Raw genomic sequence first — 14347 nt, forward strand, 5'->3', positions numbered from 1 at the left:
AGCCTTCTTTTCTTAATATGCTCTTTCTCTGATTTAAGATTTGCCCACAATTTCCACTGATAACCACCTCTGCCATTAACTAACTGCTTGAGCCTCTCTGGGTCTCAGTGTTCTCATCTACAAAATGAAGCCACTGAGTGAGATAATGTCTAAGGTTCTTTCCGCCTCTAATTAATTTTTCCGTGGTTGTTACATTTCCCTCACCTCATCTTTTTGTTCTACATTTTTCACTCTATTCTCATCCAACTATCTCAGTCTTCCTAATACGGTCTGCACTCATACATCTACTGATAGTCTGTTTTACTTGGCCATGGAATGAACGAGAAGCTCTGTCATACCATTCTGTATGCAACCCCACATCGACCATGTTCAACTGACAGATTTTTAGTCATCTTAAATGCGACCATACCCAAGTTAAAAAACTGGAAACTTGTACCTTAAACTTATACAATGTTATATGTCAATTGTATCTCAACAAAGCTGGAAAAAAAGAAGAACCCTGGAAACCCAAGCACCATTTTTTTTTATTGAAGTATAATTGCTTTACAATGTTGTGTTGGTTTTGCTATACAATGAAATGAATCAGCTATATGTATACATATATCCCCTTCAAGTTCCATTTTTAAATTTTATTCCCTTTGCCTCATTTGTGCACTGAGTTTACACATTATATTTTTCATCTTTCCTATACGTGCCATCTGTTTATAGAGCTGCTAAGGCAACTGTAATTTTAGTTATTAGTAATATTTCTCTTAAATTTCCTGATATCAGCTTGTCTGCTCTTGGATGCTTAGTAGGATCATTATTTTATCATGCAGATGACACTCTTTGATCTTCCTTATCTCTAGAATGATATGAAATTTTTTTAATTTTTATTTCCTGACTTTGGATTTGGTCTACCTTTTGTATTAGGTATTCTATTCATGCAGATATTTGCAATGCTAGCGATAGGGTACATGTTAATTTATTTGTTCAACAGATCTGAGTTCTGGTATGTGACAAATATTCTAGGCACTAAGGATGCAGCAGTGAACAAAACAGACAAGAATCTCTGCCCCTATGGAGCTTATATTCCAGGAGAGGGAGAGATAAACAATGAACATAAAATAAATAGCATGTCAGAGGGCGATGAATACTTTGGGGAAAAGTAAAGTCTAATTGGGAGATGGGCAGTGCTAGAGGGAGGGATTATGATTTTAAGTAAGGCTTTATATAAAAAAATCAAGGCATAAGTGTGGGCAGGAGAGGGGCTTTAATTAGTTATAAAAGCAGCTTTGCTGGGAAGTAAGTTTTGAAGAAAAGGTTTTAGAGGAAGGAAGTTTGAAGAGTTTAGAAAGTCTTCTTTTTCATTATTAATAAACTAAAACACACAGGGACAGCCAAAGAAACATAATATATCATCCAATTTAAATTATGTTCCCGCTTTCAAAGGTTATTTACCATGTTATCTTCTCTAAGTCTGTTACAGGCGTCTTTAAGTCTCATAATTAAGAGAAGAATGAGACAAGGCTAAAAATAAGTGAGGATTGTTTACATTGGTAAAAAGAAGGCTGACGTTTGATTTCACAAAGAATATGAGAATCTACTAGGCAAAGGGTGAGGGTGGTTTGTTCTTGTGATTCACTGAGCAAAACGAAGCAATGGATTTAATTGAATCTGGAAGATTTTAAGGTAGAATGATATAGAATTTATGCCAGGGAAAACCTTTCCCTGGAGACTTAGTAATAAGATAAAAGGAAAGGCCAGTTTTCTAAAATACTTTGGACTACCAACCCCTGGATTAGAGAGAAATTAAAGGAGAAATGAAAGTAATCGAACAGAAAGCAAAGTATTCAATAAATATTTTAAGAATAGCACTCACAAAATAAACATGCTATTTCTTTAAAGTTACTAATGCAGAAATAACTGCAAGAAGAATCACTGCTGGGATTTTAAGAGATGGGAAGGCCCAAGGAGATGGGGCACGCAGTCTCTGAAGAGTGATTGTGGGTTTTTTATCCAGTGAGTTAGGGGATTTGACCAAGAGATTCGATCAGGATTCTTCCTGTTTTCTTAAGATGCCCAAGAAAACCAGGTTAACTTTCCCAGAGCTCCAAACACAAATCTCTGTTTTAGAGACTCAGAAGTGAAACCAAAGTTACCAAGAAGGTCTTTCAAAAAAGCGATGATTAAAACTCCAGCCTCCCTGACCCAAATCCCAGTTTTATATCACAGAAATATGATCTAGAGGAGAAAAACCATTTTAAAACATATGTTTTATCTCAGCAATACCTTGGCAGTTAATAATCTGCCAGAGAGAAACTTTTACTAATGAATGCATTCACTTTTTTTAAATCACCATAACAAGTTCAGAAATTATATGGAGAGCTTCTGATTTGGGGTTTCAACAAGATAATTAAAAACTGGGGCTACAGAGATAGGAGTCTGTACTTAATGTCATATATGCATAAGAGACTAGAAATGCTGTAATATGACTGTTGACTGTCGTGAGCCCTTTGCTGAGGCAGCTGAAACATCACCAGGCTGGTTCATGTCCATGGATATTTTTGAGCACCAGCTATAAGCAGCCGTTGTGCTAGACAGTAAGGCTGTAAGGATTAGTGCGATGTTGCGTAGCCAGGAGAAGCAGTTTTAAGTCGGGCTATGTATCATTTTGCTTTTGTTGTCTTCCTTTTACTTTTTAAAAATGTGGTGTTTACATATATAGAATGGAATATTACTCAGCCATAAAAAGAAACAAAATTGAGTTATTTGTAGTGAGGTGGATGGACCTAGAATCTGTCATACAGAGTGAAGTAAGTCAGAAAGAGAAAAATAAATACCGTATGCTAACATATATTCCATATATATGTTATATGGAACAATCCTGATTAGAAGCTTAGATCTATATAAAATCTATATAACAATTCCATACATATTCCATATATATGGAATCTGGAAAAAAAAAAAGGTTCTGAAGAACCTAGGGGCCGGATAGGAATAAAGATGCAGATGTAGAGACTGGACTTGAGGACACGGGGAGGGGAAAGTGTAAGCTGGGACAAAGTGAGAGAGTGGCATGGACATATATACACTACCAAATGTAAAATAGATAGCTAGTGGGAAGCAGCTGCATAGCACAGGGAGATCAGCTTGGTGCTTTGTGACCACCTAGAGGGGTGGGATAGGGAGGGTGGGAGAGAGATGCAAGAGGGAGGAGATATGGGGATATATGTATATGTATAGCTGATTCACTTTGTTATAAAGCAGAAACTAAAACACTATTGTAAAGCAATTATACTCCAATAAAGATGTTAGAAAAAAAAAGTGGTGTTTAAACCAGTATTGTAATTTTTTTGCATTTTACTCTGTTTTTCCTTTTCTTGCATCTTTTCCTTCAGATAAGAGGAGTTGTGGAAACCAGATCTAATCTTCTAATCAGGATTGTTATATAGATTTTTTTTTTGGTAGCATAAAATTATTGTTTTCATCTCCTAAATTTTGATTCCTTGTTCAGTATTTTTCTCTGGTTTGCCATCCCAAGTTATCCTATTTCATCCTTGTTAATTTTGATCATTCACACCGAACTCCATGTCTCCACTCATGTTGGAAAGTTTTATCCACCTTCTCTACCCACCTAACTCCACCTACCTTCAAAATGTAGAACAAATCCTGGCTTACTTACGTTGCCTACCTTGGCTTCCTGGTTACAGTTTCTCGTGTCTGTATGTTAATTCCTCAACTAGGCAGGAAGCTCATGAGGGTAGGAACCATGCCTCTACTCATTCTCCAGAATGTCTAGCAAAATGTTTTGTACATGGTAGAGCTAGAGAGGGTAAAGTTAACATTTATTTAAATGCCTAGCAATTACCAGGAATTGTTAAATCTGTATATATTCATATAGAAGATTCACTTCACATTGACTATTGATATATTAATAGAGTTTAATTCAGCACTATTCTGGCAGGCCATTTTCTAAATACCAGCAGGAACAGTTGACTAGATTTGCATTTGGATTTTTAGATTTTCCTCCTTTGTATCTATTATTGCCATGCTAGTTTGATGGAAGAGAATTTTTTAAAGTTCAAAATGAAAATATTTGATTCTTCTTCCTATCAGATCTCTTGGCACGAAACTGAGCAAAATAGTCCTAGGTATTAAGAAACTAGATGTAGTTATTTAAAACTGAGAAATTTCAGAGCAACATGGATGTGTATTTTGAGAATTGTTTTTCATAAGTTTTAAACTTTCATTAAGCTTCTCAAAAAAGTGAAGTTTTCCTCCTAGTGTTATCCTCACAGACAGCATATCATAAAACTCTGTAAGTTGAACGTATCTTTTGAGAATTTTCATCTAAAGAGGAAGCACACAAAGCTGTGACCGAGATGCTGAGGGCGGTAGGGTCTTGTTTTTCAGGTGGTTGGCAACACGACCTCCGGAAGCTACAGTTACAGCATCCAGAAGAGTCTGGCTTTCGCGTACGTCCCTGTAGAGCTAAGTAAAGTGGGACAACAGGTGGAAGTTGAACTATTAGGCAAAAATTACTCAGCAACCGTCATAAAAGAACCCTTGGTGTTGACGGAACCAATCAGAAACCAACTTCAGAAAAAAGGTGGAAAGGACAAAATTTGAAAAGACTTTGAGCAGGCAACTGAATTATGGTTGCTATGTGATTGCACTGAAAATTATAACTGATTTGCTGGGGAATAAGGGAAACCAAAAAATTTATTTCAAAATCATCAGAATCTTAAAACCGTTCTCTTGTTTTCTAAGCAAGATAGAATAATGCATGAGTGATTTACATTGTTGTTCCAGATGAAATTTGAAGCTAATGTTTTTACTATTCTATATTGTTGTTTATGAAACTCAGCAAAACATTTAAGTGTTTGCTAACATACAATCATTATTACAACTGAAGTAGAAAACATTATGTAATTTTAGGAACATTTGTATGTGGTTCTTGTTAGCTGAAAACAAATTATGTTTTACATAAAGACAAAAGCAGTATTGTTGATGGATTTACTTCATTGAAAAATACTAGTTGAATAAGGGATCATTTTAATTTTTCATAATATATCTAGGAAGAAAATAGTAAAATTTAATATTGGTATATGTAACATTTTTATTCAATTCCTTGAAATATTTACTTCCTTAATGACTTCCCTGAAAGCAGTTTTATGGGACGTCATTATTGTCCTTTCAAAGGTTGTTTTAGAAGAGAAATTGCAAACAAGAACAGAGTCTTCCAAAGGAAATGGTACTTGTAAACCTTCTGAGATGAAGCCGAAACATAAATTGTGCCAGTACAAACACAGTCTGAATACTGAACACCTCTCTTTGGGAAAGAATTAATGCAAGTTGACATCACATTGTGCCATTCTGAATATCACTTCACAAGCATTTGACAAAGCAGGTCAAACAAGAGCTTTAAGAGCTGACAGGATTGCCCTTAACATTGTGTACAGCAAGAAAAAAAAGCCATTTAGGAATAATTCTTTGATGTACCTCTTGAAATTATTTGTGTTTAGTTGACAGAATAAATCAAATTTTTCATAAAAGGTAGTTTGTCATTTATCATTTGTTCTACACACACACTTGCTGCCTAGGAAAAGTTCAGTAAATAGGTATTAAAGAAGCTGAATGTGAAGCATAATAAGATTCTCTAGTTAGAATAGATTTTAAAATAATTTCTTAACTTGTAAGTTTTGAAAACATGCCAAATTTACATTTAAATGTTTTATAAAAGTAATCATGTATCAGAACTCTTCAACATGCCATTCATTTATCTTTGGTATCTCCTCTTACATGAGAAATGAAGGAAATCTTTTTGGTAACAAACATTTGCTAATTATTTAGAATATTATCCAGCCCCTCTCTCCCAGTTCTGGTATAGGGTATAGGTGCTTTTCATTCTCTGCCTCTCTGTAGCCCAATTGTTAATTGTGTTAAAACTAATGAAAGAATTGAGAAAATATAACGCTACGTCAGTGGCACAATTTAATAGTTACCTAAGTTGTAACTTTTCAGTTACTGGAAAATTATTTACATAAAATATTATTATAGCAGACTCTAATCAAAGGAACAGTACTCAGAACTTGTGGAGAAGGCAATTGACTATGCAAAAACAAAATCTAAAGAAATGGTCATTTATTTTAAAAAGTCAAATTTTAAAGAATGCCAGGAGAAACAACAAAAGATGCTGATCTTACATTGCTAGAAGAAATTAGTAAAGCAGTATTTGAATGCCTTCATCTTTTTCACCAATAATTGGGCACTTGTTCTAAAGCAATAGATCAAATAACATCAAAGTTTGTTACCATTCAGCCACTTTCTCTGATTTTTAGCAGATGAAGAAAAACTTCAGAAGTTTTTACTGTATGTAATAGAAATGTATGATGAATTTTCTGATGAAGATATTTTAGTGGAAACTTTTAAACTATAGACATGTTTGAAAGCCACTATAATTGTTCCCAAAGAACCAAAGGCAGTATTGCAATTCCTGGAGTTTGTTGTGAAAGATTTTTATGAATTTCTGCCAAATTTGTCATTATGTTAAAGTCCTTTCCTAGTTTTTTTTACATCTGTTGCTCATGTAAAAGAAACTTTTGAAATTAAAAGCTTAAAAAATGTTCTTCTATCAACTTTGTGCAAAGATAACTGGATAAATCTGGCTATACTGTCTGGTAAATATTAATATGCAAAGAAAAAATTCAGTGAAGTCACTGCAAAGCTTAAAAACAGAAAATGTTTATTATTCACAGGCAACAGACCACTTTATTACAATAGACCAATTTGTGGGTATAAATATTTTCCTTTTTCAAAACTACTTAATATAATTTAAAAATATTAACCCCTTGCTTTTTTATACTATAACATTTATTTTATTTCTATTTTTCTTATTACTGGCATGACTATATATTCAAAGTTTAATAGAAACTTTTCACTCTTTGCATTTCTTTTCTGGTTGTTATTATTTCATTTTGTGATTATTGCTAAAAATAATTTTGTCATGTAAAAGGGGCAGAGAATCGTTAAAAAATGATCATCCAGGGTAGCTTCTTCGCTCACAAGTCTGGCACCTCACTAAGGTTGATGGCAACACCTGGGGCTGGCAGGGCACCTCTCTCCATATGGCCTCACTGTGTGACTGACTTGCCAGGTAGTTCAGAGGAGGGAACTTAACATGGAGAATCAGCGAGGGATGCCAGCTGCCAAGCTGACACTAGGACCATACAGGGAGGGCCTGCTAGTGGGAGCAGGAACCATAGAAGAGATATATCCACACCGGTGAAGATGCTGCCTGAAGCAGACAGAAGGGAAGAAACACCCTGGCTTCTTTCTTCCTTCCACCTTCCAATCTCTCACAAGTGCCTCCCACTGGATGGACCTAGCTGGGAGCCATGTAGGTAAAGGAGCCTGGGATATGTAGTTTGTAGGGTTTGGCCCACCTGTGATACAGAGCAGAGAAAAGAAAGATCATGAAATGGATCGCATCGCAAAAGACAATGACTGGCATACAACACCAACACTCTGTTCAGCTCTGGCCAAAGGGTCAAGAGGTGCAAACATGGCTACTAGGATGGAAGGAGGTCGTGGGATGGGCTAACACATTTAAAAGGGCTGCTTACATTATAATTTTTAAAAAGCATGGTGTATGGACTTCCCTGATGGCGCAGTGATTAAGAATCCACCTGCCAATGCAGGGGACACGAGTTTGAGCCCTGGTCCGGGAAGATCCCACATGCCACAGAGCAACTAAGCCCGTGCGCCACAACTACTGAGCCTGCACTCTAGAGCCTGCGAGCCACAGCTACTGAGCCCACGTGCCACAACTACTGAAGCCTGCACACCTAGAGCCCGTGCTCTGCAACAAGAGAAGCCACCGCAATGAGAAGCCTGTGAACTGGAATGAAGAGTAGCCCCCGCTCGCCGCAACTAGAGAAAGCCTGCGCGCAGCAATGAAGACCCAACACAGCCAAAAAAATAAATAAATACTAAATAAAATTTTTTTAAAAGCATGGTGTATTACAATATGCAACATGCTATCATTTAGGTTCAAATTGGAAAAAATGTAAATATTTAAATTGTATTTATATATTATAGACTATCTCTGGAAGAGTAACACTAGTATTTCTGGGGAGGGGTTGAAATTTACTTTTCACTGTGTGTCTTTTATGATTTATTTAAATTATGTACATGTTTCACTTTTTAAAAGACCATATATATATTAATTGTGCTTTCTTATCTAGTAAAAGTAAGTTCTTATTTTTGGTCATGTAATGTGACCCTCTATTTTTTAATACAGTATTCACATTGGTTTGAGATATTTAAGGATGGCTGGAAAGAGTTGGCTTAGAACTGCTTAAGAAATTGGTATACAATGTAAAAAAATTCAATACAGATAAAGTGAATGCAATTCAGTTGTTGTATATAATAAATATTGTGTGAACACTAAGGCTCAGTCTGGGTGAAAGCTGAGGGTAAGGAAAGAAGATACAAGACAAAATGTAATACCAACATCCTGTTTCTTGATCAGGATGGTGGTTACATGAGTCTGTTCACTTTTTGAGAATTCATTGACCTATGTACACTTTTGTGCACTGTCTTAAGCACACAGAAAATGCTATATCAAAATCTTTTTTATACAAATGGTACTATTTTCCACTATCTACTCTCATCTAGTTGGTTTTGAGGAGGTAGGAGGTGATAAGCAACGGGCAAGATGAGGGGGTAAAAGGAGTTTCAATTTGAGTTGGCCATAGCTGTTTTTAGCCAGACTCTCAATTTCAGAAATTGGGAGATTTTTCAGAGTTAAAAGAAATCTTTCTTCTTTTTTTAAACGGATCCTTTTCCTCTCAATACACACACATACACTAACACACAAAACAAAACCAACAATAAACTGAAGGTGCTTCTTAGAGAAAATTACCTTCCTACATGCTTGGAGGTTTGACGATTCTTAATGCCTTGGCAGTAGTTAGCACTGATAGCAGTTCATGCATATAACTGATGCATGTAACTACTGCCAACTTATATACTCATCTCTAAGTCCAGTATATGACCTTACAAGCCTTTAAGAAGACTCTCACCCCCTCACTTAGATATGGTAGAAACAAACCCATCCCAGATCAATTTTCAAAACTAAATATATTTTGAAAATAATTTAATAGCTGACATCTAAAATAACAAAGTATGGCTATTCTTTCTGATATTCAAGTCTATCTCCTTCTGGACTATTCAAGGTAGTGATGGGGCAATGAGTAACACCAACCATAATTAACCACATTTAGTTAGTAAACTTCAGATTTTCTCTCTGAGGAAAGACCTCTTGCCATTCTTATCTCTACTCCAACGGTTAAACCTTTAGAGATATGTTTAAAATTGTTCAGCCTTTGTATACAAAATTTATCATATTCAAAGGCACTGAAATCAAACAGGTTGAGACAAGCATTGAAACACAGGTATCATGACTTCTGAGCATAGCTTATAGCCAGTTAGCACCATGACAAGAACCCGAGTCTCTGCAAACCAGAGAAATAAAGAAGTACAGCAAAAGCATCCATGTGATTTTCTCAGTGTATGGCCTTCGGGCTTTACAACCACGTTCATTGGGGGATATTTATTCTTAGCACTCTGTTCTAACTTAAAATTCATTTTACTTTTTGTTTAAATGTAAATTATGTTATTACAAAATTATTAATAATAATACTATTAGAAACAGATAATATATGCTCAGAGTTTAAAATTTAGGTGTAAGGGATATATTGTGAAAGTCAATTTCTCTCCTATCCCTGTCTGCAGTCAACCAGCCTATCCAAAGACAACCAATGTTATCATTTCTTCTGTATCCTTCTTGAGATTCTCTATAAGTATGCAAGCATTTCTCTCTCTCAATATACGAATATATGTGTGTATATGTACATACATATGTATATATACACACATTTATACATGTAATTTTAAGCAAATGAAAACATACCAAGCATAATGTTCTTTGCCTAACTTAAAAAAATTAACAGTGTATCTTGGAGATTATTCCATATCATCCTTTTAAATGATTGCTTAGTATCCCACAATTATTTTGACCAGGCCCCACTATTTACCTTTTTCTAATAAAAAATAAGGCTAAAATGAATATCTTGATGCATATGATGTTTCTGACACTGATTATATCTGAAGGATAAGTTCCTACAACTGGAACTGCAGGATTAAAGTGTATGTGCGTTTTGGTAGATATGCAGAATTGTTCCCCGTAGAGGTTGTGCCACATTTCACTTGTGGTTAGTGTATGAGGGCTTACTTGACCCAAACAGTAAGTTCTCACGAGTGTCAGTGGTATGTTATTGAAGTTGCAACCTGTATTTCTCACTTGAGTGACGTTAACATGTGTTCATATATTTAATAACCACTTATATTTCATTTTCTGTAAACGATTATGTTCCTATATTTTGCCTATTTAAAAGGGATTGTTGGTCTTTTTCTTACTGATTTTTAGGAGTTAAGAGATTTTTAACTGTAGGTTAAATGGGTTTTGTGTGGGTTAGAATGCAAATCAGGTGTTTCTAATATCTTTTCTATGTAAAACATATATCCCAAGTTCCAAGCACCCCACCTACCAAATAATTAACTTTAATACCTACTTGTGAGTTGTGAGCTCCCTTTCTTTCAGTCCTAATTTTTGTATTTTCAAACTGATTGGAATGCTTTTTATTTTATTTTATGTGATTATGTACTGGGGAAACTCTTAAAAAAAATCAATGACTAAACTAAAACAATAAAATAATTAAGTATTTGGCAGAATGTAAATTACCATACAGAAATCAGTGGCCATCATGTCCACAAAAAATAACCAGTTAAAAGATAAAGAAAAAGGTAAAGAAAGCCCCATTTCAGTAGCAACAGAGAAGATAAAATACTTAGGAATAAATTTAACAAGAAAAGTACAGGGGGAGACCTTCAAGATGGCGGAGGAGTAAGACGTGGAGATCACCTTCCTCCCCACAAATACATCAGAAATACATCTACATGTCGAACAACTCCTACAGAACACCTACTAAACACTGGCAGAAGATGTCAGACTTCCCAAAAGATATATGTTTTTCTCCTTTTTCTCTTTTTGTGAGTCTGTATGTGTATGCTCCTTTGTGTGATTTTGTCTGTATAGCTTTGCTTTTACCATTTGTCCTAGGGTTCTGTCTGTCCGTTTTTGTTTTTTTTTTTTTTAAATATAGTTTTTAGTGCTTGTTTTCATTGGTGGACTTGTTTTTTGGTCTGGTTACTCTCTTCTTTCTTTCTTTTTTCTTTTTTTTTATTTTTAATTTTTTTATTTTTAATAATTAAAAAAAATTTTCATTTTAATAACTTTATTTCTTTTTATTTTCTTTCTTCCTTCCTTCCTCCCTCCCTCCCTCCCTCCCTCCCTCCCTCCCTCCCTCCCTCCCTCTCTCTCTCTCTCTTTCTTTCTTTCTTTCTTTCTTTCTTTCTTTCTTTCTTTCTTTCTTTCTTTCTTTCTTTCTTTCTTTCTTTCTTTCTTTTTCTTTCTCCCTTTTCTTTTGAGCCATGTGGCTGACAGGGTCTTGGTGCTCTGGCCGGGTGTCAGGCCTATGCCTCTGAGGTGGGAGAGCTGAGTTCAGGACATTGATCCACTAGAAACCTCCCAGCTCCATGTAATATCAAATGGCGAAAGCTCTCCCAGACATTTCCATCTCAACTCTAAGACCGAGCTCCACTCAACAACCAGCAAGCTACAGTGCTGGACACCCTATGCCAAACAACTAGCAAGACAGGAGCACAACCCCACCCATTAGCAGAGAGGCTGCCTAAAATCATAATAAGGTCACAAACACCTCAAAACACAACACTGGACGCAGTCCTGCCCACCAGAAAGACAAGATCCAGCCTCATCCACCAGAACACAGGCACTAGTCCCTTCCACCAGGAAGCCTACACAACCCATTGAGCCAACCTTAGCCACTGGGGACAGACACCAGAAACAACAGGAACTACGAACCTGCAGCCTGCAAAAAGGAGACCCCAAACACAGTAAGTTAAGCAAAATGAGAATACAGAGAAACACACAGCAGATGAAGGAGCAAGGTAAAAACCCACCAGAACAAACAAATGAAGAGGAAGTAGGCAGTCTACCTGAAAAAGAATTCAGAGTAATGATAGTAAAGATACTCCAAAATCTTGGAAATAGAATGGAGAAAATACAACAAACGTTTAACAAGGACCTAGAAGAACTAAAGAGCAAACAAACAATGATGAACAACATAATAAATGAAATTAAAAATTCTCTAGAAGGAATCAATAGCAGAATAACTGAGGCAGAAGAACGGATAAGTGACCTGGAAAATAAAATAGTGCAAATAACTACTACAGAGCAGAATAAAGAAAAAAATGAAAAGAATAGAGTACAGTCTTAGAGACCTCTGGGACAACGTTAAACGCAACAACGTTCGAATTATAGGGTTCCCAGAAGAAGAGAAAAAGAAAGGGACTGAGAAAATATTTGAAGAGATTATAGTTGAAAACTTCCCTAATATGGGAAAGGAAATAGTCAATCAAGTCCAGGAAGCACAGAGAGTCCCATACAGGATAAATCCAAGAAGAAACACACCAAGACACATATTAATCAAACTATCAAAAATTAAATACAAAAAAAAAAAAAATTTAAAGCAGCAAGGGAAAAACAACAAATAATATACAAGGGAATCCCCATAAGGTTAACAGCTGATCTTTCAACAGAAACTCTGCAAGCCAGAAGGGAGGGGCAAGACATATTTATAGCGATGAAAGGGAAAAACCTACAACTAAGATTACTCTACCCAGCAAGGATCTCATTCAGATTCAATGGAGAAATTAAAACCTTTACAGACAAGCAAAAGCTAAGAGAATCAGCACCACCAAACCAGCTTTACAACAAAGGCTAAAGGAACTTCTCTAGGCAGGAAACACAAGAGAAGGAAAAGACCTACAATAACAAACCCCAAAGAATTAAGAAAATGGGAATAGGAACATACATATTGACAATTACCTTAAATGTAAATGGATTAAATGCTCCAACCAAAAGACATAGACTGTCTGAATGGATACAAAAACAAGACCCATATATATGCTGTCTACAAGAGACCCACTTCAGACCTAGGGACACATACAGACTGAAAGTGAGGGGATGGAAAAAGATATTCCATGAAAATGGAAATCAAAAAAAGCTGGAGTAGCAATTCTCATATCAGACAAAATAGACTTTAAAATAAAGACTATTACAAGAGACAAAGAAGGACACTTCATAATGATCAAGGGATCAATCCAAGAGCAAGATATAGCAACTGTAAATATTTATGCACCCAACATAGGAGCACCTCAATATATAAGGCAAATACTAACAACCTTAAAAGGGGAAATTGACAGTAACACAATAATAGTAGGGGACTTTAACACCCCACTTTCACCAATAGACAGATTATCCAAAATGAAAATAAATAAGGAAACACAAGCTTTAAATGATACATTAAACAAGATGGACTTAATTGATATTTATAAGACATTCCATCCAAAAACAACAGAATACACTTTCTTCTCAAGTGCTCATGGAACATGCCCAGGATAGGTCATATCTTGGGTCACAAATCAAGCCTTTGTAAATTTAAGGAAATTGAAATTGTATCAAGTATCTTTTCCGACCACAATGCTATGAGACTAGGTATCAATTACGGGAAAAAATCTGTAAAAAATACAAACACATGGAGGCTAAACAACACACTACTAAATAACCAAGAGATCACTGAAGAAATCAAAGAGGAAATCAAAAAATACCTAGAAACAAATGACAATGAAAACACAACAACCCAAAACCTATGGGATGCGGCAAAAGCAGTTCTAAGAGAGAAGTTTATAGCAATACAAGCCTACCTCACGAAACAAGAAATATCTCAAATAAACAACCTAACTTTACACCTAAAGCAATTAGAGAAAGAAGAACAAAAAACCCCCAAAGTTAGCAGAAGGAAAGAAATCATAAAGATCAGATCAGAAATAAATGAAGAACAAATGAAGGAAACAATAGCAAAGATCAATAAAACTAAAATCTGGTTCTTTGAGAAGATAAACAAAATTGATAAACCATTAGCCAGACTCATCAAGAAAAAAAGGGAGAAGACTCAAATCAATAGAATTAGAAATGAAAAAGGAGAAGTAACAACTGACACTGCAGAAATACAAAGGATCATGAGAGATTCCTACAAGCAGCTATATGCCAATAAATTGGACAACCTGGAAGAAAAATGGACAAATTCTTAGAAAAGCACAACCTTCCGAGACTGAACCAGGAAGAGATAGAAAATATAAACAGACTAATCACAAGCAT

The 14347-nt window shown here is 35.5% G+C and overlaps 1 protein-coding gene and 2 long non-coding RNA genes across 4 annotated transcripts in view; 2 read left to right on the top strand and 1 right to left on the bottom strand.

Annotated features, from left to right (window-relative positions):
• DMGDH (dimethylglycine dehydrogenase) overlaps nt 1–5537 on the top strand; it is a 60527-nt gene extending 54990 nt beyond the window's left edge. For both annotated transcript variants that reach the window (XM_082458083.1, XM_082458084.1), the window contains one exon: nt 4396–5537. In XM_082458083.1, the coding sequence (XP_082314209.1) occupies nt 4396–4611 (216 nt within the window). In that variant the 3' untranslated portion in view covers nt 4612–5537. The remainder of the gene's footprint in view (nt 1–4395) is intronic.
• The window catches only part of LOC309659055, a 430937-nt gene that overhangs the window by 212524 nt on the left and 204066 nt on the right, over nt 1–14347 (top strand). The gene's annotated exons all lie outside the window — the stretch shown is intronic.
• Nucleotides 1–14347, bottom strand: part of LOC309659045 — a 191864-nt gene that overhangs the window by 134135 nt on the left and 43382 nt on the right. The window lies entirely within an intron of this gene.

This window comes from Balaenoptera physalus (genome assembly GCF_965194825.1).
Source record: "Balaenoptera physalus genome assembly, chromosome: 3".
NCBI classification, from domain to species: Eukaryota; Metazoa; Chordata; class Mammalia; order Artiodactyla; family Balaenopteridae; genus Balaenoptera; species Balaenoptera physalus.